This window comes from Rhamphochromis longiceps, linkage group LG10, assembly GCF_057381845.1.
Source record: "Rhamphochromis longiceps isolate RC_006_pf linkage group LG10, R_longiceps_female_GT1.1, whole genome shotgun sequence".
Taxonomy (NCBI): Eukaryota; Metazoa; Chordata; class Actinopteri; order Cichliformes; family Cichlidae; genus Rhamphochromis; species Rhamphochromis longiceps.
Genome location: NC_140566.1, coordinates 20,355,980 through 20,381,407, shown reverse-complemented (window position 1 = coordinate 20,381,407; position 25,428 = coordinate 20,355,980). Strand labels below are relative to the sequence as shown.

General features: G+C 39.6%; 3 protein-coding genes across 3 annotated transcripts; 1 reads left to right on the top strand and 2 right to left on the bottom strand.

The window, feature by feature from the left end:
- Positions 1-9,930: 9,930 nt before the first annotated feature.
- Positions 9,931-16,225, bottom strand: LOC146660784 (uncharacterized). The gene is made up of 2 exons (XM_085421611.1): positions 16,143-16,225; positions 9,931-15,902 (listed from the first exon to the last, which is right to left on the bottom strand). Exon 2 carries the CDS (start codon positions 15,664-15,666, stop codon positions 9,931-9,933), a length of 5,736 nt encoding a protein of 1,911 aa, XP_085277737.1. The 5' UTR covers positions 15,667-15,902; positions 16,143-16,225.
- Positions 16,226-16,312: 87 nt separating this feature from the next.
- On the bottom strand, positions 16,313-18,858 carry LOC146660783 (uncharacterized). The gene is made up of 3 exons (XM_085421610.1): positions 18,478-18,858; positions 17,408-17,506; positions 16,313-17,275 (listed from the first exon to the last, which is right to left on the bottom strand). The coding sequence occupies exons 1-3, from the start codon at positions 18,856-18,858 to the stop codon at positions 16,313-16,315; spliced, it is 1,443 nt and encodes a 480-aa protein (XP_085277736.1).
- A 251-nt stretch (positions 18,859-19,109) lies between these two features.
- LOC146660782 (uncharacterized) lies at positions 19,110-24,035 on the top strand. The gene is made up of 10 exons (XM_085420814.1): positions 19,110-19,240; positions 19,373-19,479; positions 19,839-19,957; positions 20,060-20,476; positions 20,560-20,785; positions 20,965-21,114; positions 21,808-22,025; positions 22,112-22,265; positions 22,347-22,456; positions 23,019-24,035. Exons 1-10 carry the CDS (start codon positions 19,110-19,112, stop codon positions 23,328-23,330), a joined length of 1,944 nt encoding a protein of 647 aa, XP_085276940.1. The 3' UTR covers positions 23,331-24,035.
- Positions 24,036-25,428: the final 1,393 nt, after the last annotated feature.

Sequence of the window (25,428 nt, the reverse complement as noted above, 5' to 3'; positions counted from 1 at the left end):
TAGCAGGTGGCTGGTTACAACAAAGAATGCTGTGTATTTGGGTGTCATCGATTCCGAGTCACAAGAATATTCACTATATCCTTAGAGAGCAGGGCTGATGCAGCGCTATAATGTAAATCTTTGAGGCAGGAATTCAACTGACAACATGTTGCCATGGTATTTATTGACAAATCTTTCGCAGGGAGGGTCTCCGCAGTATTTATCATCATTACAGATACGAATTTTGTCCAGTGGGCAGCTTGTAGGCCAAAAGAAAAGGCTTCAGAGACTACTGGATGTAAGAAATCAGTGAGATCATGACTGGCTCCAGCATTTACTCTATATGGATTAGATCTGTAAAGAAAAACAACTTTTCATGTGTTGCAGAGCAAAGCTGATTGGGCACACAACACAGATAGGTCCACAGGTTTTTGGAAAGTGAGCTTTTGTATATATTTAATCTCTCCACCACAATTTTAAATTCAGCTGTGACTGAAATGCAGATTTTTAGCTTTATCTCAAGAGGATTAAACCGTGTTATTACATAAAGTATTTATGATTTACAGCCATTTGTTTTAAATTTTCACAAATCTAAATATAAAGAATTTTTTTAACACTTTAATGAAAATATTTTGCATTTAATAACTACCTGAAGTGTGAAACACATTGACGACTCTTCCAGGCCTTCAGTGGTTGCTTGTTTGTCGGTCTCCCCACAGTTTGTCTTCAGTAAGTCAAGAGCATGCTCTGTTGGGTTGAGATCAGATAACTAATTTGGCTGATATTGAAAAATATCCAATTTCTTTGCTTTGAGAACTGTTGCAGTTTGCTTTGGATCATTATCCCTTTGCACTGTGAAGCGCTGTCTGATCAGTTTTGCAGCATTTGGCTGTATCTTAACAGACAGTGTAGCCCTGCATGCTACACAGTTCATCCTGCTACTGCACAACCTGCTTTTCTAAGTAGGTGCTTTCTATCTAACATTCACACTCCGATGGATGCTACTTGGGGTTATTATCTTGCCCAAGGATATTTGGCATGCAGAATAGGAGCAGGCAGGGATCGAACCACCGATTAGAAGATGACCTGCTCTACCTCCCGAGCTACAGGCAACCCCATTTCCATTCATTATAATGTCTCTTGACTCAAGACCTTTATAGTGATACTTCTGCTGCTTATAGAGTGTTTTGACTTGGTTAGATAAAACCCACATTTTAAACACAAATTCAGTGCTTAATGGCAGATTGGCTTAAATTGGCCACAAAACTGTTCATCTGTTAATTGTCCAAAAACTTTTAATCCTCTGAAAATGTTCATTGTAGTGACTAACAGAGGCAAAAAAGTATGGCTCATTGTCCAAAAGCTGCAGTTCACACAAAACTTTATGGTTATATAATTTTTCAGGCAATTAAATTGAGACTCAGTTGCTTTTGGTGGAGACATTTAGAGAAGAAAGTAATTCTTAAAAAGTGATCAACTCTAAGAATATTAGGGTCTTGTGTACTTTTCCAGGTCAAGGGAACAGTGTATTTATCCACTTTAATCTAACTATGCACATAGTTCACACCTCATAAAGCAGAGCATTTATTTTTTAATATAACAAATATTATAGATTATAGTGATAATCAAGGAGAAAACTAATCAGTGAGTGAAAACAAAGTAAAAAACAAATAAAGAAACTATTAGCTCACACATATTACATTTAATTTTAACCAGTGTTTACAATCAGTTTCCCACCAGTAATTAATGTTGTGCATTTTTAAAATATGCAGAGTATTTCATTTAGGTTAACACAAATAGTTTTATTATTTAACACAATCCTTTTACTCCATAACTGGGTTTTTTTGTTTGTTTGTTTGTTTGTTTGTTTTGTTTGTTGGTGTGTAGGTGTGAAACGTGGTGGTAGTTATGCAACACTCACAAGATTCACACTTGGCTCATCAACTGTTTCTCCCAGCCGTTAGTGTTTGTTCATAAATGACAAAAAGAGTAAAATATAAATTACACAAGAACAACAATAAGAAGAATTGCAATAATATTATAGAAACAATATTTAAATAGACTGAAATGTAATTCTATTCATATAAATACGTATAAAATATTTATATAAAATAACTTATATGCATGCGTTTTCCTTTTGAGTGAATATCTTTTTTTAATTAAAATTAATTTATTTAAACAGGACAATGCGGTTTAACATATTTCCAATACAGAGCATGAAACTTACATGCTGCACACTGAGATTATAGCTGTTACTAATTTCCATCCCTTTCGCTTTCTTTGCGTTTACATTCACACCGGACAAACAAACTTTACAACATTCGATCACATAAAAACATAATACACTATAAATACAAAACTACAACATGTACACTCGGTGTAAAATATATTGTAAGGATGACAGAGAAAGACTCAGATAGAGAAATTAAAACCAAATTAAAATTCTTTCTGTCTGTGATGTAAGACTGTGAGTGAGGCTGCTGCTTCCTGCATTGAAGACCAAGTTTTCAAGGAGCTGAGGAGGAAATAAAAGCATAACAAGTTTGAACTTTGCCTTTAGTGGAACATAAACCAAATATAGCACATAAAGCCCTGGAAGTGATGACTGAATCTTAAGCATACAGAGTTCAGTCTTGACCTTGGTATCGGCACGTGACTAATCTCAACCTTTGGTCTTATTTTGTGTTTTCATTATTTCCCCAGCTAGTAAGTGCATTGTAAGTTGGGATTATTTTGTCACACAGCCAACTGATTAGTTGTTGTGAGAGTGATTTATGACGGCTTGGAAGACAGCTAAAAGGGAGATGACATCTGGAAATGCTCCAACGAAGCATTTTCAGAACAGTGACAAATTATCCATCTTGTCAGTTGACATCTGCACACTGAAAAGCACAGGGTCAAAACCAACTGGGTGGTTGGTTCGATAGAGCAATTCAGACACAAAAATGGGTTAACTTGTTTCCAGCCTTGACAGCTCATCGTCTTGAGTCTGCATATGTGTGTTTGTCACAGCAAAATTTGGTCTACTGGCGTGTGAAGTACCACAAAGGTGGTTTATAGGAGTCTGGCAGGTGTTTAAATGACTGTGAACAGATTTTGTCAGCTGCTGGTGGCACAACTGTGCAAGATGCTGTGACAGAAATTCAGGTGTGCAGCTAACATCCAAATGAAAGCTGAGCTCAAATCTGGGAGTAGTCCAACAACTCACTGGCATATCAGGTGCTGTGATCTCGTCACAAGACGGTCTAATTTGACCTTTTGGTAAAACAGGATTATTCTGTCTTGTTTTCTGCAAATAATAAACATTACATCAGCAGGAACCATGGAAAATTACACTGCATCATACAGTCCATTGCAATGGTTTGTTTCTCTCTTGGTAAATATGCCCTGTAATATTAAGACAAATATTATGCATGACCAAACTAGTACTTAAAATCTGTATGAACTCATAATAGTTAATGGTCATTATGTTAACAAAACATTAAGTTCTAAATGAAGCTGAACTTGAGTTCAACCTTCATTCAAACAGTTACGCTCCCAGCAACAGCACATTCAAGGGGAACCTCACAGTTTAAGCTCCCCCGTGCTCTTTCTGTATGAATTTAAATGTGAGTCATGCACAATTACATTCTTCCTGTACTGTGAGCAAAAGACTGACTTAATCACAGAGAAAGATTTTTTCCAAAAATAGCAGGAATTGCTCCATAACTTTCTTGTATATCATCAGAAACAAATGGAAGCTGTAAAGTGCTCGTAAAAACTCCCCCCCTCCAAAAAAAGGCACCCAGTGTTGATTGTCACTGTTTCTTTCTAAAAACTGCTTCCAGCCCTTGAATATCTGAGGAGGGGAATAGAAATGAATTTTTTCCCTTTTTTTTCCTCCACTGGACAGAGAAGCTGTCAGGAAATTATGTGGGAGGACAGCGAGTTGACAAGATTTGTCAGTTTTCACTTTTTCTCCCTCCCCCTCCTCTTGCTCGCTTTCTGTCTCTCACACACACACGAACACATACGCACGCTCGCTCCCACACAAGCAGGGGAAGCCTACTTCACTTAGAAGCGCTAACCGAATGCATGAAAAAGCCATGAAGGAAGACATAAGGATAAACATACTTATTTGCATGTATTACACTCTATTTACTTCTCGGTCCTTCCCCATCATCCCCACTCAATTGTGGCTTTTTGCTCTCTCCATCAAAGTGTCTCTGCTTCTCAGTTTCTCCATCATTCTGTCTACTTTTGTCTTACTCATCCACTCTCCAACTCTGTCACATCTCCTTATGTCTCACGTCTCAGTCTCCACCTCCCTCTCCTTTTCTGCCAGATGCCTATGATTCACATTCGAAGTGTTTATACCTCCTGCTGCTCCTCTTTTTCCTCCCACCTTCACACTTGCACCTCATTCTCATGGTTTGTCCTTCTCTTTCAGTCACTTATGTCTTCTTCTTCTCCCACTGTTTTTCTGCCTCCCCCTGTGCCTCTTAGATAACTTTCTTCGCTGTTGACACTTTCATCACTCTGAGACCAATAGAAATGGAGGAGGGTGCAACACCCATCCATGTCACCATGTCAGTCCTTCTTCATCCCTCCTTGTGGATTCCCCCCATATTTTCTTCCATAGAGCAGCTTTCTGAGATCCATCACTTCCCCCATCCTTGTCAAGTTAATCACCTCCTCCCCTCCCTGTTACTTTGTGAGACTTTTTCTTTGTTCTGCTGGGACAAAGTCATTATAAACTAGTCTCAAGTTGCTAGGTACCAATGTGATTGCGTATAAATAGCATGCTACTTCAGGCACATGCCATGTCTAAACATTTTAAATCTTTGTGTGTCATTTTATGGAGTTAAAAGTCTTGAGACACCCCTCATTTTTTATATTTTGCTTCAGAGGAGCCAAACTTGTACATTTTTGAAGTCCTTTTGAGCAAACATTTTTCAGGTGTTCTGAAGCTCTTTCAAAGTTTTTCTTTGGATATTGGCTGCTTTTTCTCTCATTTCAGTTCAGCACATGTACCTTTTCAGTAGAATAAAATTCACTGTCATGAATTATTCAAGCTTTTTCATGTGTTTGCAGGTAAAAGTTAACTTGGCAAAGAACCCATTTTAAATTGTTTCTTCAGGCACCTTTTTGCTTGTTTGCTGTGGCAAAAGCATATAATTTAGTATTTAATATAGTTTAAAAAAAATTCTACGACAAATAACAAAACTAATGCTAATAGTATTTTAGCACTTGACTTGAAAACGTGGTATAGCTTGGGATGGTGCCCTGCAAAAAAGAAGTGGCAGGACTAAAAAACTGCCTACAGCAGATGAACAGTATCTGAAAGTCATATCGTTAAGAAAGAGGAAATAACCAAGCAAAGATCTGACAGAGGCCTGCAGCTGGCCCTAAAGTTGATCCATTTAGCATTCACTGAAGTCTCACCAGAAAGGGTCTCAGTGGAAGGATGGCTAAGAGGACATCAGCAGAGAGGTACAACAGTGAGTGTCTGCAGCCAACTGTGAAACACGATGGAGGCTCTGTCATGATTTGGGACTACATTTCAGTCAGTGGTTTTGGAAATTTTGTTAAAGCTGAGTTTATCTAGACAAACCTTTCCACAAACATGATCACACATACACCATCAATTAACATCAATATTTTTTAAAACTAAAACTCACAATTTTTTATATTTTGATATTCATCATTATCCCCTTGCAAATTCAATGTTACATTCTCCATCTGGGTATGTTTCACATGTCACGTCATATATAACAGACACCAAAATTTGTATCTGTGACAGAATTTTGTAAAGAATGGATCATTTAAAAACATGCCCTATGGTCGGATTTTGCTGGTATAAAGAAATGAAGAGTGGCTCAAGACTTTTGCACACACATTGTATTCGATATGAAATGATTCGATTTGAAAGGTTAGACAGCCAACTCTTATTTTGCAACATGTCTTCATTTTGAATTATCAACCCACAGTTGGAGCTTCTCTTCTTTTGCACTTCTGTTCAAGATTTGACGAAAAGAAATCAAGAAACCTTTTCCTAAAAGAAAAAAAACCTTTCATGTTTGAGGTTTTATTCAAAGTACAATTTCCAGCTGCTAATAGTATGACTTTCCCATGGATGTTTTAGATTAAAATTGAGGCTCATATAATCAGTCTACCAGTATTGTGAAGTAAGGGAACACAAGGAGCTTTTAGGAAACATGGGTCCATAATGACGACAAGAGAAAGCCACTTTCTGTGATTTGTGCTCTACTTTTTCTCCCATCCTCTGAAACCTCCCCTGATTTATTACCTTCATGGTTATGAACAGATGCTGAGTACGACGCTGAGGTCTGTGTATTTGTCACTGATTTAATTTTTTTTAAAAGAAGGTATGTTTAATTTTATGATTTTTTGATACCAGTTGTTGCCTTGTATCATGTCATGGACTAACGGTAATTTATTTTGTATTGTTTACATTGAGTACTAAGGGTTATCAGCCATATTTTCCCCACCCTAAAATTCAAACCAACCAAATACCGTCTTTTAACACAATCTCTTCTCTTTCGAATGATTCTTTTCAGAGTAAAAATAGTTTTTCTCGCTTAACACTCTTTGTTTTTAAGCTCTTCAGTCTGATGTAATGTTTGGCCTCACAGCAGGCAACGTATTACAGCATCCAACAGCCGCATTCTCCACAATCGCTTCATGCTATGCGACTGTGGTGTGGCTTTAGCTCACATTTTACAGAGAGCTTGCTTTTCATACTATTTCCTGCAATTCACAGTGAGTTCAGGCTTAAGTCACACAAACGAGCACACACAAGCACACATACACACACTTGGGTGACTCAGACAATGTGCTCTGGTGATACCAGATTGGAGGGTTTACAGCAGACAAATACAGCTGGCCATGCTTGCACACTCCACTAAACCATTTGTTCTGCAAGCACACATGTCAGTGCTGCAGACACAAAAACAAAGGCGCACATCCACACATGCCCACATGCACGTGAAGATGCTCACATAGGACCAAGTTTTCTCAAAAACAAAAAAATACAGCCGGGTCACAATCAGTTACATAACATCTTTCAAGGGTATTAGAATGTTTTTGGGTTTTTTTTTAGTTCATATTAGATAAGAGCTAAAATAAAGTAGAGTCAAGGTCAGACAGGTATTTGAATCGACAGCCCTTTGTTATTCTTTTTTTTTCTTTTTTTTTAAACTTTTTTTCTGTCAAGAGTGATAAAACTGCCAAAATGACCAGGTGCAAAGCTGTCCCTTTGTGCTGGCTGCTAAACCATCCCTTTGCAAACATATTCTGTTGTTCCAGATCAGCATTTTTAGCACTAATGAAAGTCCCCTATTTTGGGCATAAGGGACAACTGAGGGAAAACTGACCCAAAGCCCTCAGTTTTTTTCTTTCACATTACAAAAAGCTGTCTATTAGAAAGTCGACCAGAATCATGCTGTGTGAAGTGAAGCTCCATCTTCAGTCCTCATTATTTTTGCCTGCCCACTGGCCCAGTACCACACAGGCAGCTATTTACTGATGACAACTAACTTACTGCACAGGCTGGCAAACTTTGGCTTGTGTTTTCTCTTCTGGGTAGCAGGGCCACACACATACATCCACATATATGCCTCAGAGGGACTACTCTTTAGGTTATGCACTGCAAATTATCTGGTGCTTGCCATGATTTAAAATCTTATTTTTAGACAGGCCAGATTATTTGCCTTGTTTTAAAAAAGATTTACTTGTTTCTAAGTCTGGATTTTAGATAATAAACTTAAATCGAGAATAACCATATAATTGTGTCTATATTAGTACAGAAATCCAGAAATGGGAAGAATAACTCTTAAAATAGCCTACATTAGGTCTCTCACCAGATGTCTCTCAAAATATCACTTGTTTCAAGATAGAGTGACAAACTCAATTTGCTTGATTTAGGAAATTCACACAAGGCATCTGTTGAAAATATTATTTATTCAAAATCATGTCTGACTTCAAAGTTGTACATATAAGGGAAAAAAATTAACCACAATTTATGATACAAATCACATTTCAAAGACAGCTGTTTGTCCCAGCATGCCAGCATTATGTGGTACAACATTGACATTGGTTTAGGGAACATTTAATGACTGTCAACTTATATCATCACAAACTACACTAAGCCAATACTTGGTGCAACCCTAATCTTAAGGGTGATTTCTATGGGAAATAATATCAGAAAGACTGTATTTGATTGGAACAAACACACTGTCCTTAAAACTAATAGAAAAGTATGAAGTGTAATCAATGAGCTCATGGGCTAATTCTGTAGCTTGAGCAACAATGGGCACAGTTACTTCATATGCCAATAAGTCTTCATTTAAATTCAAAGTTTCATAGCATTGGTACTCAAAAGCAATAAAAGATGAGTCAATCAAAAAGATATCCTTTATCAGTCCAAACACAGGGAAAGTGCCATCCACATCTGCAATAATCATGGACTTCCCAGCAATGTATTTATTGCCATTTAGAACATACCATTTCACTGAGACAACAGACTGCATGACATCTATTCCAAAAAATTCTTTAATTTTTTTCCTAACATATTCATTATTTTTAACAGCTGATACTGGCCCGGATTCCTTTTCTTTCGCAAAAATAGGATGTTCAGTGCCTATTTCATTTTGACAACACTCAAGAAATTGATTGTGGTTTGCTAGGGATTTACAAACATTTTTAAAATTTAACTTAGAAGCCCACTGTTTAAAATAGGAGTGCTTTGCCTCAAAGCGCATGCACATACTCCTTATTAAAGGTCCAAGGGATAAGATTTGACTGGGAAGATGCAACATATAATGTTGCTTAGGTATTATATTGGCTTCGGGAAAAAGTTGCTTGAACTGATACAGGTGTTCTTCAATCATATTTCTCAGTTGCAATACAGTTTGTAAAGAAATAATGGGAGCAAGAACTATTTGAACTATCATAATTAACTTTCTAATAAATACAACATACTCACTCTCCACACCATACAAAAGAAAAAGTAATATTTTTAAAAGAATTAGCATCTGTCCACAAGACTGTTTCAATTTGTTGTCGTTAGCCGCTAAAGTGCCAAAGCTAATAGGACATGGTTTATCCCGTATTTCAAGAGGTGAGTAAGGAAAATTTTGAATGTCTGAATTAAACTTGTCTAATTCCAATTGTCCTGAGAGAATTAGGTGTTTTAATACAAATTTAACTTCCATTGATGCAACACCTTCAAAAATAACATGCATTATGTCCTGTGGAGTTTGTTTGATCAGGTCAAATGCAGGAACATCAACTAGTCTGCTTCTTCTATTAATTCCATAAGTAGTTTTGAGGGACGCTTTCAATAAATCTGTGCTTGCTTTATCTGTAAATGGCCTCGCTAGAAGTCTGACTAGCTATCCACACAGCTAAACATGAACCTAGGAACTCCAGACAATAGATGAGATCTTGAGAAGTTTACTGGTTCTTTCATTTTGTGAAACTGTAACAATAAAACATATGTGGAAATGTACATTAATAATCTGTACTGTTAACAACAACATGTGCCAATGATCTAACAATGCATTCGAAGAGCTAACATGACGATTAGCACCGTTAATTAGCATATGAACTGGCGATCTCATTTACATATGAATAGCACATAGAAAACTTGCTAACTGTGGTCCATCACACATAAAGACAGCACTTTGAATGCCTCGTTGCTTTACCATTGAGTACTTACAGCCAATGCTTTAACAAACACCCAAAGAAGGACACGAATGTGGAGCAGCCATCTTGAAGCAGCATCGCAAGCAAACATGAACTTCCTGTCTAACTCTTCTTCTACTGTCACAAAATATCGACTTAAAGGGACCGCAGGGCGGCGCACTTACTAACATTTACAACATGAAATTAACTAAGCAGTAACATAACACTCCCCGCCTGGGATTATAACAATCCCACATTAAACTGTCAGTCACTAAACTTTTCGGGGGACAGCAGCAAAACCACTTCTGTTACAGGACGACAGAAAGTCTTCTTATCGCCTGAGTGCGAAGTAGTTACTTCGACTTTCCGGACAAGTCCATCGTTCCCTGGGAAAGTCTTGGTTATGATACACATGGGCCAATCGCCCCTCTTCACCTGAATGTCTTTGAGCAGAATGATGTCTCCTTCCTTGAGACTTTGTTTCTTGTCCTGCCATTTGTGTCGCAACTGAAGAGTATGAAGGTATTCCCGTCTCCATTTGGACCAGAACATGTCAGCGAGACCTTGTACTCTTCTCCATTGTTCTTTCAGAAATATCCCCTTTCCAAAGTCACCAGGGGGTGGCGCTGCTGAGTCTGGTTTCATCGTGAGCAGCATCGACGGCGTGAGGATGAGGGGTGACTCAGGATCGGTGGACACAGGAATCAGGGGGCGAGCATTCATGATGGCACAGACTTCTGCCATGAATGTTGACAACAGTTCATGTGTTAGTAGTGTTCTTTTGCAGTCCTGTAACATAGAGTCGAGGATACGCCTCGCAATCCCAATCATCCGCTCCCAGGCACCGCCCATATGGGATGCATGAGGTGGGTTGAAGATCCATGAACAGTTTTGTTTGCTTAAGTAGCCTTCGACATCCTTGACTGACATGTTCGATCCGTCCATTTTCAGTTCCCGAGAGGCGCCGATAAAGTTCGTACCGCAATCCGATCTTAGTTGTCTTGCTGGGCCTCTGATTGCAAAAAGTCGCCTTAAAGCATTTATAAAGCTGTCTGTGCTCATTGATTCGATCAACTCGATATGGACTGCTCTTGTTGACAGACATGAGAACATCACGGCCCACCTTTTAGAGCTAGCTTGTCCTCCTCTCGTGCGCCGGGTTACAATGTCCCATGGCCCGAACACGTCTACACCCACATATGTGAAGGGGGGTGCAACTTGCATTCGTTCAGATGGTAAGTTTCCCATTTGCTGACATTCCGCTTTTCCTCTCAATTTCTTGCATGTGACACACTTAAAAAGCACTGTGCTGATAGCCCTTTTGGCTCCTACCATCCAGAATCCTGCAGCTCTAATGGCACCTTCCGTGAAATGTCTTCCTTGGTGTTTCACAGTCTCGTGATAGTGCCGTATTAAGAGCGTTCCCAAGTGGTGTCGGGCAGGGATGATGAGAGGGTGAGTGGTGTCGATACCCAGTTCAGATTGTATGATTCGGCCTCCAACTCTTAAGAGTCCATTGCTATCTAGAATAGGATGCAGTTTCCAAAGACTGCTTGAGGGGGGAATAGGGATCCCTTCCTGAATACACTTTATTTCCTTTTCGTAGCACTCACTCTGAACGCTCTTTATGATACAGACCTTCGCATTTTCCAATTCTTCCACTGTGGGTTGACAGAGATGCCAACCACGACAGCTGGATGCTTGGTTGGATCGACCAAAGGAACGAGCAATGTGGGTCAAGCGGGCAACTGCTCTGAGGAGAGGACTGTAGTTGGAAAACCTCTCAAGATGGGATGAACTTACTGTTGACCTTGCGATTTGTGTCAGATTTGTTGTCACCAGCGGACGTATTTCTGTATCAAGAGTGGGATCCACAAGGTCAAACGTGACTGGAGATTGCGACTGTGCGGACGGTTTGAGGAGAAAGGCTGGCCCTTTAAACCATGTTGTGCTGCTCAGTTGCGCTGCTGCAACGGAGCGGGACCCATGATCTGCTGGGTTGAGTTCGGATGGAACGTGCCTCCACTGGTTGGAGCATGTTGATTGGAGGATGCGTTGGACCCTGTTATGCACGTACACATAAAACCTTCGTGACTGATTGTGGATGTAGCCTAGCACGACTTTACTGTCAGTGTAGTACTCAATGTCGTCAAACATGATGTCTATTTCTGCTACTATCAGCTCCGCAACTTCAACTGCAAGCACTGCAGCACATAACTCTAGTCTTGGAATTGTGAGGCCGGCTTGAGGAGCTAGCTTTGTTTTTCCAAACACAAAGCCGATTTCTGTTTTGTTCGAAGTAGACAGTTTGATGTAAGCGACAGCTGCAATGGCTTTCACGGATGCATCAGCGAATACACAAAGTGTTTTGGTTTGGGCGCCAGATGTAGAGAGAGAAGTGTAGGGGCGTGGTATTTGGAGATCTTCTAAATCTTGAAGTGAGTCCTTCCAATTGCTCCACTCTGCCTTCATGTTGTCTGGGAGTGCTGCATCCCAGTCGTCCGTCAAGCTGGTAAGTTCTCTAAGAATCAGTCTGCCTTGAATTGTGATTGGAGCGAGAAACCCCAGAGGGTCGTAGAGACTGTTGACAGTAGAGAGGACACCTTTACGTGTGAAGGCCTTTTGCTCATTGTCAACTTTGAATGTGAAGGTGTCTGTGTCAACATTCCACAGCAGCCCCAAACTGCGTTGCACTGGCGAGCCTTGAGCACACAGGTCTAAGTTTCCAATGTTTTTTGCCCTGTCCTCTGGTGGGAAAGCTTCTAGGACTGTAGGGCGGTTGGAGATTACTTTGTGTAGTCTGAGGTTTGAAGAAGCAAGAGCCCGTTGAGCTTGTTGGAGAACTTGTATGGCCTTTTCTTCAGTAGGAAATGACTTGAGAGCGTCATCGACATAGAAATCTCGCTCAATGAATGTCCGCACCTCAATCCCAAAATCTAGCTCACCAGTCGCTGCTGCTTTCTTCAACCCATATATGGCGACAGAGGGGGAGGGACTGTTCCCAAAAATGTGCACTCGCATGCGATACTCTATAACTTCAGATGACATGTCGTTATCTTTGTACCACAAGAAGCGGAGAAAGTCTCTGTGGCTCTCTTTGACAACAAAACAGTGGAACATATGTTCAATGTCCGCCGTTATGGCCACCTGCTCCTTTCTGAATCTTATGAGCACCCCAACAAGACTGTTGTTGAGGTCGGGGCCTGTTAGCAACACGTCGTTGAGAGAGACTCCTTCATGTGGGGCGCTTGAGTCGAACACGACCCTAATTTTGGCGGGTTTCTTTGGATGGTAAACCCCAAACAAAGGGAGGTACCAGCATTCCTGGTTCTGACTGAGAGCTGGTGCCACTTCAGCATGTCCTCTGGTAAGCATGTTCTCCATAAACTCCAGAAAGTGTGTTTTCATTTCAGGTCGTTTTTCAAGAGTGCGCCGGAGTGACATAAGGCGATCGTAGGCTAGTTGTCTGTTGTTCGGGAGCCGTTGTCGAGGCGATCGAAAAGGCAGAGGACCAACCCAGCTATTGTCGCTGCCCTGATAGAACTCTGAGTCCATTATTTGGAGAAACTGCATATCCTCAACTGATGGTGCAAGTTTGTGATCATCCGCTGTTCGTGTGAAGACCTGCTGACCAATGCTGTCCACATTACATCCTGACACAGGAAGGCTTGGGAGGCTGTGACTGCGCTCAGGAGCTTTGGTAAATGTCTCTTTAACAGTTATTTGACCGTTGCATGGCTGAAAATGGCTTGCACGGCCATTCTCCAGTATGAAAGTCTTATAGCTGTTCACGTGTGGGGGTCTGTGCACTCCATCGAGACAGATGTCACCTACCACGACCCAACCCATGTCGAGTCTCTGAGCAAATGGGGCGTCGTCTGGGCCGTTTATCTGCTCCCGGACTTTGTGGACTCGAAGCATGTCTCGTCCCAGCAGTAGTAGTATGTCAGCATTTGGGTCTAATGGCGGGATCAAGTTGGCAATCTGTCGTAGATGGGCGTGGTGTTGGGCAGCTTCTGGAGTTGGTATCTCAGAGCGGTTATCTGGAATTTCGTTACATTCGAGGAGTGTTGGCAGAGGAAGACTTGCCTTTCCATTCACTGACTCTACTATAAAGCCAGAAGCACTTCTCCCTGATACTCCTGTGAGTCCGGCACACGTCTTTAACATGTACGGGCGACTCTCTCCTTGGACCTGAAAAACATCAAAGAACTGGGAACGTGCCAGCGATCGATTGCTCTGATCGTCCAAGATTGCATACATTTTCTTTGTTTGATCTCTGTGTCCAGCAGGGTATACATTCACTAGTGTGATTTTTGAACATTCTCTGGCGCTCACTCCTTCCCCACACACCTCAGTACACCGAGACGTGACTTCTTGGGTGTCTGCTTTGTCTCTCTCCCCGCCTTGCTGTGGGGAAGGGGGCGATTTAGACTCCCATGGTGCTGGACCTGGGTGGAGGGCAGAAATGTGATTTTTGCTGTCACACTCAGTGCACGTGGTTTCTGATTCACAGTTCTTGGCTAAATGGTCAGTAGATGAGCAGCAGCGAAAGCAGACGTTTAATTTTTTGAGGATCTGTTTGCGCTCTTCCAAGGGTTTCTCTCTGAACCCTCTGCACCTTTTCAGAGGATGAGGCTTGCTGTGAATTGGGCACTGTTTATTTGGATTCACAGCATACTTAGACTTTTCTGCATCTGCCTTGTCCTGTACTTGAGTTTTGTGAACAGATATGGGTCCTTTGGAGAACCTTTCGTGCATGTGTCTTCGTTCTGATGTTATGGGTTGGTTAGGGCTGTGGACGCTGAAGCTAGGGTCAGTTCGTGTTCTGGCTTCAGTGCGAATGAAGTTGACAAACACAGTAAAGGGGGGAAAGCTGACGCCATAATCGTGCTTGTACCTTGAACCAATATTCATCCACCTTTCTTGTAGATTGTACGGCAATTTTTCGACTATCGCTTGGATCCCTCTTGATGTGTCTAAGTAGGTCAAGCCAGGTAAGTAACCGTCCAACTTGGCTGTCTCTAGCTCTAACATTAGGTCGGCAAGATCACGGAGTCTATAAGGCTCTTTAAGTGTGATTTTAGGGAAGCTGTCGACCTTTTGAAAGAGAGCTTGCTCTACAGCTTCTGGGGAGCCATATATTTCTTCAAGTCTGTCCCAAGCCATAGCTAAACCAACTTCAGGGCATCTGATATTGACAGCTCTCATTTGTTTGGCTTGTTTAGCTGAATCTTTACCAAGGTAGCGCACCAGCAAATCCAGCTCTTCTCCTGGTGAAAGGTCTAACCCTGCTATTGCGGTTTTGAAAGATGATTTCCATGCCCAGTAACTCATGGGTTGGTCATCAAACCTGGTAAGGCCTGTAGTAATGAGCTGGCTGCGGGCTAGATATTTGGCGAGGTCGTAAGTGTGTTGGCTCGGGGCATGTTCATTGCCCTGAGTATAACTGGATTTATATGGTGTCTGAACAAGAGGTGTAAACTCTTTGTAGTTGGTGGATGGGGGCTTGTACAGTTCGTTATGAGTAGCAGCACAGTTTGCTTTGTTTCCTTCTTTTATAGCAATTTCTTGAAAGGCGGGTGTAGGGTCTTTGTATTCAGTTTTTACTGGGGCTGTTGATTCTGCTGCATTGATAGCTGTTTGTTCCAAAACATACTGCGCAGTGCGTTTTTCTTTGCTCTCAGATAGGGGTGGCCCATAAGCTACACTGCGTGTTTCGAAGCCTAATTCAAGTAGACCAGCTTCTAAAGAATTAGCTTCTGCTATGGCAGCTTCCTTCTCTTGTTCCGCTCTCAGCGCGTCAAGAGTAGCTTGTAAGCGTGCTTGCTCGACTTTAATTTCTATTTCTTTCTTTGTATATGAGGCTCTTGTTTGGGCAGCTTCAGCCTTTGCTCTTGCTCTGAGCAGTTCAATGCTAGCTGACGAACCTGCTCTTGATGGTGGTTTGTGGGAACGGACTGACTCTGTCTCGGCTTTGGAGGATTTACTTTCAGACATTTTGGATTTGTTGTATTTTGATTGTGTCCGCCCGTATACTTTACTTAGCTTATAGGATGGTTGTAGCTCCACGCGGTGGCTTCTGTAGCTATGATGTTTGCTGTGGTGCTGTCTTTTCACTGTAAATGGCCTCGCTAGAAGTCTGACTAGCTATCCACACAGCTAAACATGAACCTAGGAACTCCAGACAATAGATGAGATCTTGAGAAGTTTACTGGTTCTTTCATTTTGTGAAACTGTAACAATAAAACATATGTGGAAATGTACATTAATAATCTGTACTGTTAACAACAACATGTGCCAATGATCTAACAATGCATTCGAAGAGCTAACATGACGATTAGCACCGTTAATTAGCATATGAACTGGCGATCTCATTTACATATGAATAGCACATAGAAAACTTGCTAACTGTGGTCCATCACACATAAAGACAGCACTTTGAATGCCTCGTTGCTTTACCATTGAGTACTTACAGCCAATGCTTTAACAAACACCCAAAGAAGGACACGAATGTGGAGCAGCCATCTTGAAGCAGCATCGCAAGCAAACATGAACTTCCTGTCTAACTCTTCTTCTACTGTCACAAAATATCGACTTAAAGGGACCGCAGGGCGGCGCACTTACTAACATTTACAACATGAAATTAACTAAGCAGTAACATAACATTATCTATTTCAAAACACTGCCTGATATGTTTCTCCAGAGTTCTTTGAACAAACTTCTTCTCCTCAAAAACACTTTGCATATCATCAAAGTTGCATTCACAGTGTCTACATTTGCTATAAGCAAAACCAATCCCTTCTTTAAAGCCAGCAATCTCATGCTGGGCTAGCGTGTCTCCGCAAATGGCTATAACAGCACCAAACAATTCAATTTCACCATTTGACATTTCAATCCTTACACCATTGTAAAGCAGTGATAGATCTTGAAGTATTCTTTTCAGTACAACATCAATACCCCACTGAGAAATGTCACTTGCTTTAGCAATAGCAAGAAGTCGTATTGCAGCTAACTTTGACCTAAATTTTGGATCAATATTTCCTAAAGTATAATAAAACATGACCAATTTGTTTGCAGAAGCATGGGACCCTAAGGGGTTACATATTTCAATTTCATCTGTGTACAGTATTAATTGCAATGCATTTGGCCTCTGAGAAAACAAGGGGTGAGATGTAAAGAGGGACCCGTCTCTAAAATCATAGAAGAATCCCTCTCTGCTTCTTTGTGGTGCAGTGTTCAACATGGTAAAGATTCTCTCATTAGTCATTAACTGCTTTAGACTTTCAATTAATGGTACATAGTAAAAACTTTTGTTCCTTAAGGACATGACCCTTGAAAGACCTTGCTTTACCCAACATATCTTCTGGGATACTACTACTTCCTCGGCGTTGACTGGACAGAACATTTCCCCTATGGCTCTACACTGTCCATATGCAATGGTGGAGAAAGGATCCATGAATTTATCAAATGTAGCCAAAGCCTCATCTTGAAGCTGAGTGGTTCCCTCGGCATTATCTTCAAACACTGTCTTCATTCTTTCCTTGAGCGTATCCAAAAGAACAGCCTGATACTGTTGCACTCCTGAGATGATATGTTTGACCGTTCTCTGTGAAAACATTTGAAACAAAAGTAACTTATTCTGCATTTATATTAAAAAAAAAATTCTGAATTCCATTATGAACAAGTAAGACATTGATTGCCTTATGTAATGTATTGATCCATTAAGACTATAACATACCTGTGATAAGTGGCACTGTTCTTGAACACTGATAGCAAAAGCTGCAGCAGATCTGGTAATATCATGTCTGGTAAAGGATGTTGTAGCAACAGCTTCTTCCTTTAGAGCAGAAAAACAAAGTTAGTCCAAACTCCTGGCCAATTATAGAAATTCTTACATAACAGGTATAATCAGTTACACCTAATGATTGGTCCATTAAAAAACAAAGTGCATGACAGTGATTAGTGTTACAGTTGTGAATATTCAATATAATATAAGATAATATAATATTCATTCTTTGGAATAAAGAAAAAAAATGGAAAAGAAATCAAAGACAAAGAAACAATAAAAAAGGGGTTGTCCATTGTTTTGATGAGGCTAGGGATTGGATTCATGAGAATGAGATTTTATCTTTTTAAATAATGAATTTTTGTTCGCACTTAGATATTAGTTTCTTTACATGTTTGTTGTATTTATTAAATTATTTATGTATTTTTAAATCACGTAATTTAGATTTGCACTTAGAATTTATGTTAGTATTAGTATATGGATATATTTTATTGTATGCATTTATTAATTTATTTAATTTTCAAAAAAATCATTCTTATCCATGTTTTGGCAGTATTTCTAGCCAACAGATTTTTTTTACAGTGCTTCCAAATACTCTGTGTCTTACCTGAAACTGTAATTCCTACGAGATACCCAAATTGCTGTCACATTGAACGATTTAAACGCGCTGAGAGTGTCTTTGATGCAAACTTCACCAGGAGACATGCCAGCCGCAGAGTGTGTGCCTTCTCCGGCTGCAGCATAGCCTGTACTATCTACACTGAACTGCTATTCTGTTTATTTGTTTTTCATTTCATCCTGCAGGATGAAATTGTGATTTAAAATCCAACCATGGTGGAAATCGCTTGTAACAGTTTGAAGAACAATATTTAGCGGTATAATATCGCGAGATCTCGTTAAATTTCTCTTGATTAAAAATGGAGAAAATGATTAAAAGTAATATAGGACCAAATACGAGGAGTTAGACATAGCTAAATTTGTCATCAGAAGCCACACTACATTTTATTTAGTTTAACACTTACCGTGATCGGGCTGTCAACAACCTGAGGCTCCTGCACTTCAGGCCAAGATCCACCAGTTGATATTTCCACGGTGCTGGTTGTTGTTGCAGTACTACAGTTGGCAAAGACTGAAACACCAAAATTTTCCGATCCTAAAGAGTGGGATGTTGGGGGGATCCTCCATCCTCTTGGTGGGCTTCCATTCGTCAAATACAGAGGGTGCGTCCGTTTAATGTGGCGAAAGAATGAGTTAAAAACTCTGAAATCTTGTTCACAGCCATCTATTCCACAGTAAACCCAAAAATCCTGCCTTCGACCATGAGCTGCATTTATGTGGCTAAGGAGCACCTTCAGAGTTAAAGAAACAAAGATAAAACAGATCATACATCTCCAGAGCGCCATGGTGAACTGTTTTCGCGCAGTAGCAATGCAGCTTTACTTTACCGCTCTCCACTGAAGGCCACAGATGAGAGTGTGGGACCATGGGAAAGGTAGGCAATTTTAAAAATATATGCATCCTTAATTATCCAATTTTTCAGGTTTAAATTACATCAGTTATATTTATTTTTAGGCAATAAGTGTTTAAGACTGAATTTATATTTTTATTTTCTTTTTTTTTACTTAAAAAAAATTAAATATAAATAATTTTCTGCATGCGCATTCTCAGTTCCTGTCGTGACGTTACTTTCACGCGGGACAAACTCTTTTCCCCTGCTTTGTTAACCATCAGGACCGTTAGGAAGATCAAAATTATTTATCTAAACAAAGTGAACAGTAATTTAAGGTTGGTAACATTAAGTTGATTTGAAAAATACTATGGTACAACGGTGTTATTAAGATAAAGTCGTGTTTTGTGAGGGCTGCTAGTTAGCAATCTAGCTAATGTGTTAACTTTAGCTAAATGTTCTTATTTAAGCCGTAGGATATTTCCAGGTACTGTGAGTGGAGGCTTTGGAACCGAACTAGAGAACTGCTGTCACGGCATGGACAACTTTGACGATGCCATACTGTCTGTGTTGCAGGGTAAGTCTTATTTTTCAGTTATTTTGGTACGTTAGCTAAGCAGCCTTAGCATCTGTTAGCATCATTTCTGAAACTTGGAGCTAGGATTGCACTCTACTCTGAACTTTATCCACATTATAGCCTTGAGCTGTCTTTGCCTAAATAGACTTGGAACATCATTCTTGAAGACAGCCAAAAATAGTTTTATTGCATTCCCAAATATTTGATAAACTGTTTTAAGTTTGACATTTTATCCTGTTAATATTACTTATTGCTAAAATACATTTATTGACAAAAAAAAATGACCTCAATATGTAATAAGCCACGCCCAGGAAAAGAGAAATAAATATCACTTTTGAAGTTGTTTTTCTCTTTTACAGCTGCGAATATTGATGAGGAAACTTTGAGGAGCTTTACCCGGGATGACCTAAAGGATCTTTTTCCGGGCCATGAAAATTTCTTCCGTAGAAAGAAGATTTGGGATTTTATCAGCCAAAAGGTAAATACACATTATACCACTAAGAAGATGATTACTGTCCATATTGTCTAGCATTAATTTGCCTAATTGTGTATTTTTGTTTATATCCCACAATTGTTATAGTTTAAGAGTACTGACCAAGATGCCAACACTTTCCATCGAAGCGAGAGTAACCCCTTAGGCTTTGATGTGTCACAATGTCAGCCTCAAACTTCCACTCCCATTTCCTACACTGCTGACAAAAAAATGAAAATGCCAGACCCACCAGAGTATGTGGTGTATACAGATTCAGAGTTGGACATGGTGCGCAGTCAGTACTTTGCATTGCTCCACAGTGGAAAGGAAAAGGACTGTAGGATGTCGAAGGAGCTATGTTGCAGACTTGTAAGGAACACCGTCACCAGCATGGTTGCAATCCTCCGTGCTAGTCCCATGGGGAAAGAAGTAACATACCCCTCCAAACTCGAAATGAGAGCAATGTCGCAGAAGATTGTCGACTATTACCCCATGTTACGTGATGCTGACACACACATGCCATACGTAAGTCATTCTTTACCCACTACAATATCTAAAATTGAGTGAGATAATAAAATGATGTACAAATATATATTATTTTACCACAGCTGACCATCTACACCAAACTGTACAAACGACTCCAAAATATGAAGTCTCCAAGGAAGAGGCAGGGCTCCATGCCACAACGAGGCAGGCCCAGGAAGACTCTTTTCAGCTCAGATGACACAGACAATGGGACTGAAGGTGACCTAAGTGGTGAAGCAAGTGGTTCAAGTGACTATACCATACTTCTTGAGAGCAATGATGACCTCAGTGAGGATAACTCAAATGCAGGTGTGTACTTTGGTCTGCTGTACTAATGACTTTTGGACATCTAAAACTTCAAAGAGACCACCTGCCCTCAGTTTTCTGTTCAGAGTGCATCACAAGATTTATACAGTGTTGAGTATTTTCCTTAACTTTCTAGCTATTCCCTGTTATTACATTCTGTTCATCTTCTGTTTTTTCCTCAGAGAAAGAATCCCAATTGCCGCTACCCTCCACTGTACCAACTACGTCAAACAATACTACCCTGGCTTTACCACTATTATCCAAGTCAGCCTCATGCTCTGCACCCAGGGCTGATATAGGTCCTTCAACTGCACCTCCAGATGATGTTGTTGGTAAGTCCACCATCACCCTTATCTACCTCTGTCTGACTGTGGTTCCTCTTACAGCTCTTTCCAAAATATGGTTGCAGCAATGAACCCCGTTCTAAGTGTTTATTCCATAAATCATAGTGGTTTGGCATTAACTCGAGTAGGTGTGTAAAATCAACATATGATAGATCCCTCATTCCAGTTTGCCAGTTAGCCATAGTAAGTATTTTAACACTTTGTGTTGTAATGGCTGTTACTCAGTGCTGATTATTTACACATGTAAATCCTCATGCTGGTCACATCTATCATGCCTTATCACAGTGTTTCTGTCATAGATCAAATTACCTAAAATATTTTTATCCATCAGCTCATAATCACTGTTCACACTGATGTGAACGATATACACAGTAAACAACCTTTACCTTATTTTCACCACAGTTTTATTCACGGGCATCTTAAACTGTCGTTTTAATATTTGATTCTGTTCAAACTAACAATTAACATAAATCCATGATCATTATAAGAAAAGGACACAAAGGGAAATGATCAGGACATATAGGGTCAGTTCATTACTCAAACATATTTAACCTAAACATTAATTCTCAGAAATATTATACTTAAAAACAACCATGCAACTAGAAATGACTGATTAGAAAAATCTGAATTTTGTGAAGTCTAGTTACACCATGTCTTACAATTGCTCTTTGCTTTCCCTAGCAGACCATGACAGCCTGAAGATGCAGGCAAGGCATTACAAAACCTTGAGCAACATGTACAGGAAACCCAATGCAAAACCCAACCAAAGTGACGTTGCTCAAATTTTGGACCTGGAGTTTGAGGCCAGACGAACTTTTATTGACGCAGATATTACAAGGGAAGAAGACAGGCCCAGAAAAATATTTGAAGCATACCCGTGCTTCAAAGACATACAAAATGTAAGTTCAACTACCTTCAGTTAAATTCCTTGCTTTCTCTGGATAGGTTTAGTTAGTTTGACTAACTGAGCACAACTTTGTCATAGGCGATGGATGAACTGCGTCGCATCATTGGTGGCTCCAACTGCAAATACATAGATCAAATGAAGGGTCGATGGGCAGAGTTTTGTTCGAAAGTGCAGTTCTATGGCATTTGGAAGAAGGTCCTGAAACCTCCTCTCCCCTTGGATGTACGTGGAGGTAAGTGGCCTTTTCATACATTAAATCCACACATCAGATATGTTCGGATTGCTTTGTTGAGATACTTTTCTCTGTTCACAGTGGAATTTACTGTCACTCTCTTCAATGCACTTCCATCTCTTTTTCCTTCAAAAACTACACCACCAAAGCGGCTGGGAAGTGCCAGTGAGGCTCTCCTTCATATCCTCAAGGTGAGAACAGCTGCAATACCAGCCACTGTAACTTGTACTCCATTTACTTGTATTGTTATTATTAATATTATTATTTTGCTTTTCCTGCTTAATAAGAGTAGGTCGAAGTTCAATTCAGCAGGGATTAAATTACTCCTTATTCAGGATTTCTTAATTGTTATTCAAAACCTACTCCAGAGAGGCAGCACAGAGCAAAAGCACATTGCAGTTAGGATACAAGTAGAAGCAGTAAAATGATATATTTAAAAAGGCCTTCAAAAACTAGAATATGTAACAAAGTTAAAAGAAATTGTTTTAAAAAACAAATGAGAAAAAAAGCACAAATAGACATGATAAAAATGCTGCAAATTAGAGAAAATTCATGCTCAGAATTAATACATTTCCAAAATTTCATATTTATGTAAGTCAGATATTTTATATTTATTTCTTCTATTCCAACAGTAAATCAGTTGGAGCATTCTAAACTCTTGATATTGCTATTTGTGTCTTAAGCTGTTTGGATGCACAGCAACCCTTTCATTGAAAATCTTGAAGAATTTGTCCTTTTTTTGTGCTTTTCTAGCCGGGTGAAGATGCAATGCTATACCTGGAGAAGCGGCCTCTCTCCTCCCCAGTGCTGCTTTTTGATGGAACAACCAGCATTGTTGCTGTAGGAAACATACCAGTGACCACTCTCCCCTTGGAGGATTTCTGGGAAGGAATGTTGGTGTTGATGGCATATTACTACACCTTGCACTTAACATACCCAAAATGTGTTGCAACGGTCCTCTCTGTCATACAAACTGAGGTAATCACTGATGCCATCCATGATCAAGATGCCACTAGTGCATATAAGAAAGCAATAGCTGAGTGGAAGTCGTTCTTTGAAAAATAGGTGAATACCAAGCAGGATTTTATCAGGTCATTTGCAGTTTGTTTAGTTTTGTAGTACGTTTGTACAACTTTGTTCCTAATTTGCCTAGCAATGTCCTGAGAAACGGCTTTACTTAAGATGCTTTACAAATGAAAGTTGTTGTTTTTTTTTCTTAGTGACACTTTACCTGAGGCATGTAAAGTTTTAAGTCAGTAATGCCATTATTTATAACATTGTGAGACTATGTGACTGTCACAAAAGTTTAAGGCCAAAACTGTAATTTTTTTTCTGTGTTTAGGCCTTTTAAAGGGTTGATTTAGACTTTTAGGGATTGTGCAGCAGCCCTATTTTGTTTAAAAAAAAGGATTTTGTTCTCATGAGAGAAATAAATGTTGGCATATCACTCTTGTCCTGGTTGTGATTTCAGTAGAAGCCAAGGAGTAGGAAAAAGGTCTGTTTTAAGGTTTTTTTTGCCTGGATTTAATATTGATTCGGCTCTATTTTAAGATAAGCCAACCTGAATCAAGAAACAAATTAATCATATTTCACTAATATTGAGTAGTTTTTCATAGTATTAGAACTATTTTTCTCGTTGCAGTGCATTCATTTGCTGCAAGTAAGAATTCAAAACATAAAAAAAGACTGTAATTTAGCATATTTAACTAATATTTGGGACTTGATATCAAGTAATTTTATCTTAAATTGAGCTCTTTAAAGCTTATTTTAACCCTCTTCAATTCTCAAATGTGTTCTTTTATTTCTGGATTAAAAAATCTTATTTCAAGATTTCTTATTAAGTAAAATAAACTTGCTGCATGGACAGATAATTTCACTTGTTTTCAGTGCTTTTTGTATTAAATGTAGTATTTTTTTCCTAAATATAGACTAGCCATTTTTGCAGTGTGCACACACACAAAAAGAAATACACACAAATGCAGACATTGTCTCTGGTGAGTTGTTCGAGACAGATAGTCCTGCTGCCTCATAAATGCTAACCTACATTATTTGTGCGTCCTACTTCTTCATGATAGTCTGTATAACTCCCTGCTACCACCACCTGTGTTGTCTTCGTATAGCTTTGAATAATTACACAGCATCCACTTGTGTTTCGCGAGCGTCTGCTCCAAACATTTTTATTCTCTCATTCACAAATCAGTCTTCTTTTATAGAGGCATTGATGAGCCCTCTCAAATACAGCGCCCCCTACTGGCAAAACCCCATTAGCACATGAACACCCACACATCACCACACCACCCACCTAAATAAAACACAGAAAATAATACTGTACATCTAACTTTTGGATATAAAACATGTAACATTGCAAATCCCTGGTGCCAGTAACCTATTTTTTTACTTTCAATTTTATTTATAAATCACAAAGACAAAGTATTTGTGCACTCAGTTTAAATTCATTACAGATAAAACATCACAGCTAAGTTAAACTGGACCTATCATGCGTTTTCTTATTTTCTGTCATGTATATGCTGTTATAGAGGTTGCTGCTCTTATTAACCATGGCCAAAGATTCAAATAAGGAGGTTAGCATATCTGCAGATAGTCTTAGTGCGTTTTCACACCTATAGTGCATTTACTCTGATCCAAATCAGTCGATAAGTTTGATAACTTGTAGCTTTTCCCTGTGTTTTGGTTTGTTTTCACCAAAGAAAACAAGTGAGGTCTAATCGAATCAAGACACATCACTACAAACTACATATGACTAGTCAGTGTGCAGCCTGACCAAATGTGTCTGGGGTGCAAGTAAGAAAAGTAAATACAGGTAGAGGGTGCTGTTATCTGGTCTTTTGAGAAAGCATTTATGCTCATTTCACATCTAGGTGCTAGCTCTTACAGACCTTTGCACATCTATAATACCTTAGTTCACTCTACAATACAAAGCATACATTGCTACAGGACGTGTTTTGGGTTTTTTTTAGCTCGAACTAACAAGCATACCTGGTGTTTGGGTGGGATTGAGGTTGGTTCACATTCACACCACAGACGAGCTGCTTTGGAGTTTTGTTCCGCACCCGGGTGGGTTTGCTGTGTTCTCATCTGCATAAACAACCGCACCAAACAGGAAATCAAACTAGAGTTCGATTTAAATGCGCTAAAGTCAGCA

Bases quoted from the DNA above. Each gene is read 5' to 3' on its own strand.
- LOC146660784 (XM_085421611.1), bottom strand. From the start codon at position 15,666: ATGTCTGAAAGTAAATCCTCCAAAGCCGAGACAGAGTCAGTCCGTTCC.
- LOC146660783 (XM_085421610.1), bottom strand. From the start codon at position 18,858: ATGGCGCTCTGGAGATGTATGATCTGTTTTATCTTTGTTTCTTTAACT. The intron at 17,507-18,477 runs GTAAGTGTTAAA...TCTGCTCTAAAG, and splicing joins TTGTTGACAGCCCGATCACG to GAAGAAGCTGTTGCTACAAC. The intron at 17,276-17,407 runs GTATGTTATAGT...ATGTTTTCACAG, and splicing joins AACAGTGCCACTTATCACAG to AGAACGGTCAAACATATCAT.
- LOC146660782 (XM_085420814.1), top strand. From the start codon at position 19,110: ATGCGCATTCTCAGTTCCTGTCGTGACGTTACTTTCACGCGGGACAAA. The intron at 19,241-19,372 runs GTTGGTAACATT...TTCTTATTTAAG, and splicing joins AAAGTGAACAGTAATTTAAG to CCGTAGGATATTTCCAGGTA. The intron at 19,480-19,838 runs GTAAGTCTTATT...TCTCTTTTACAG, and splicing joins CATACTGTCTGTGTTGCAGG to CTGCGAATATTGATGAGGAA.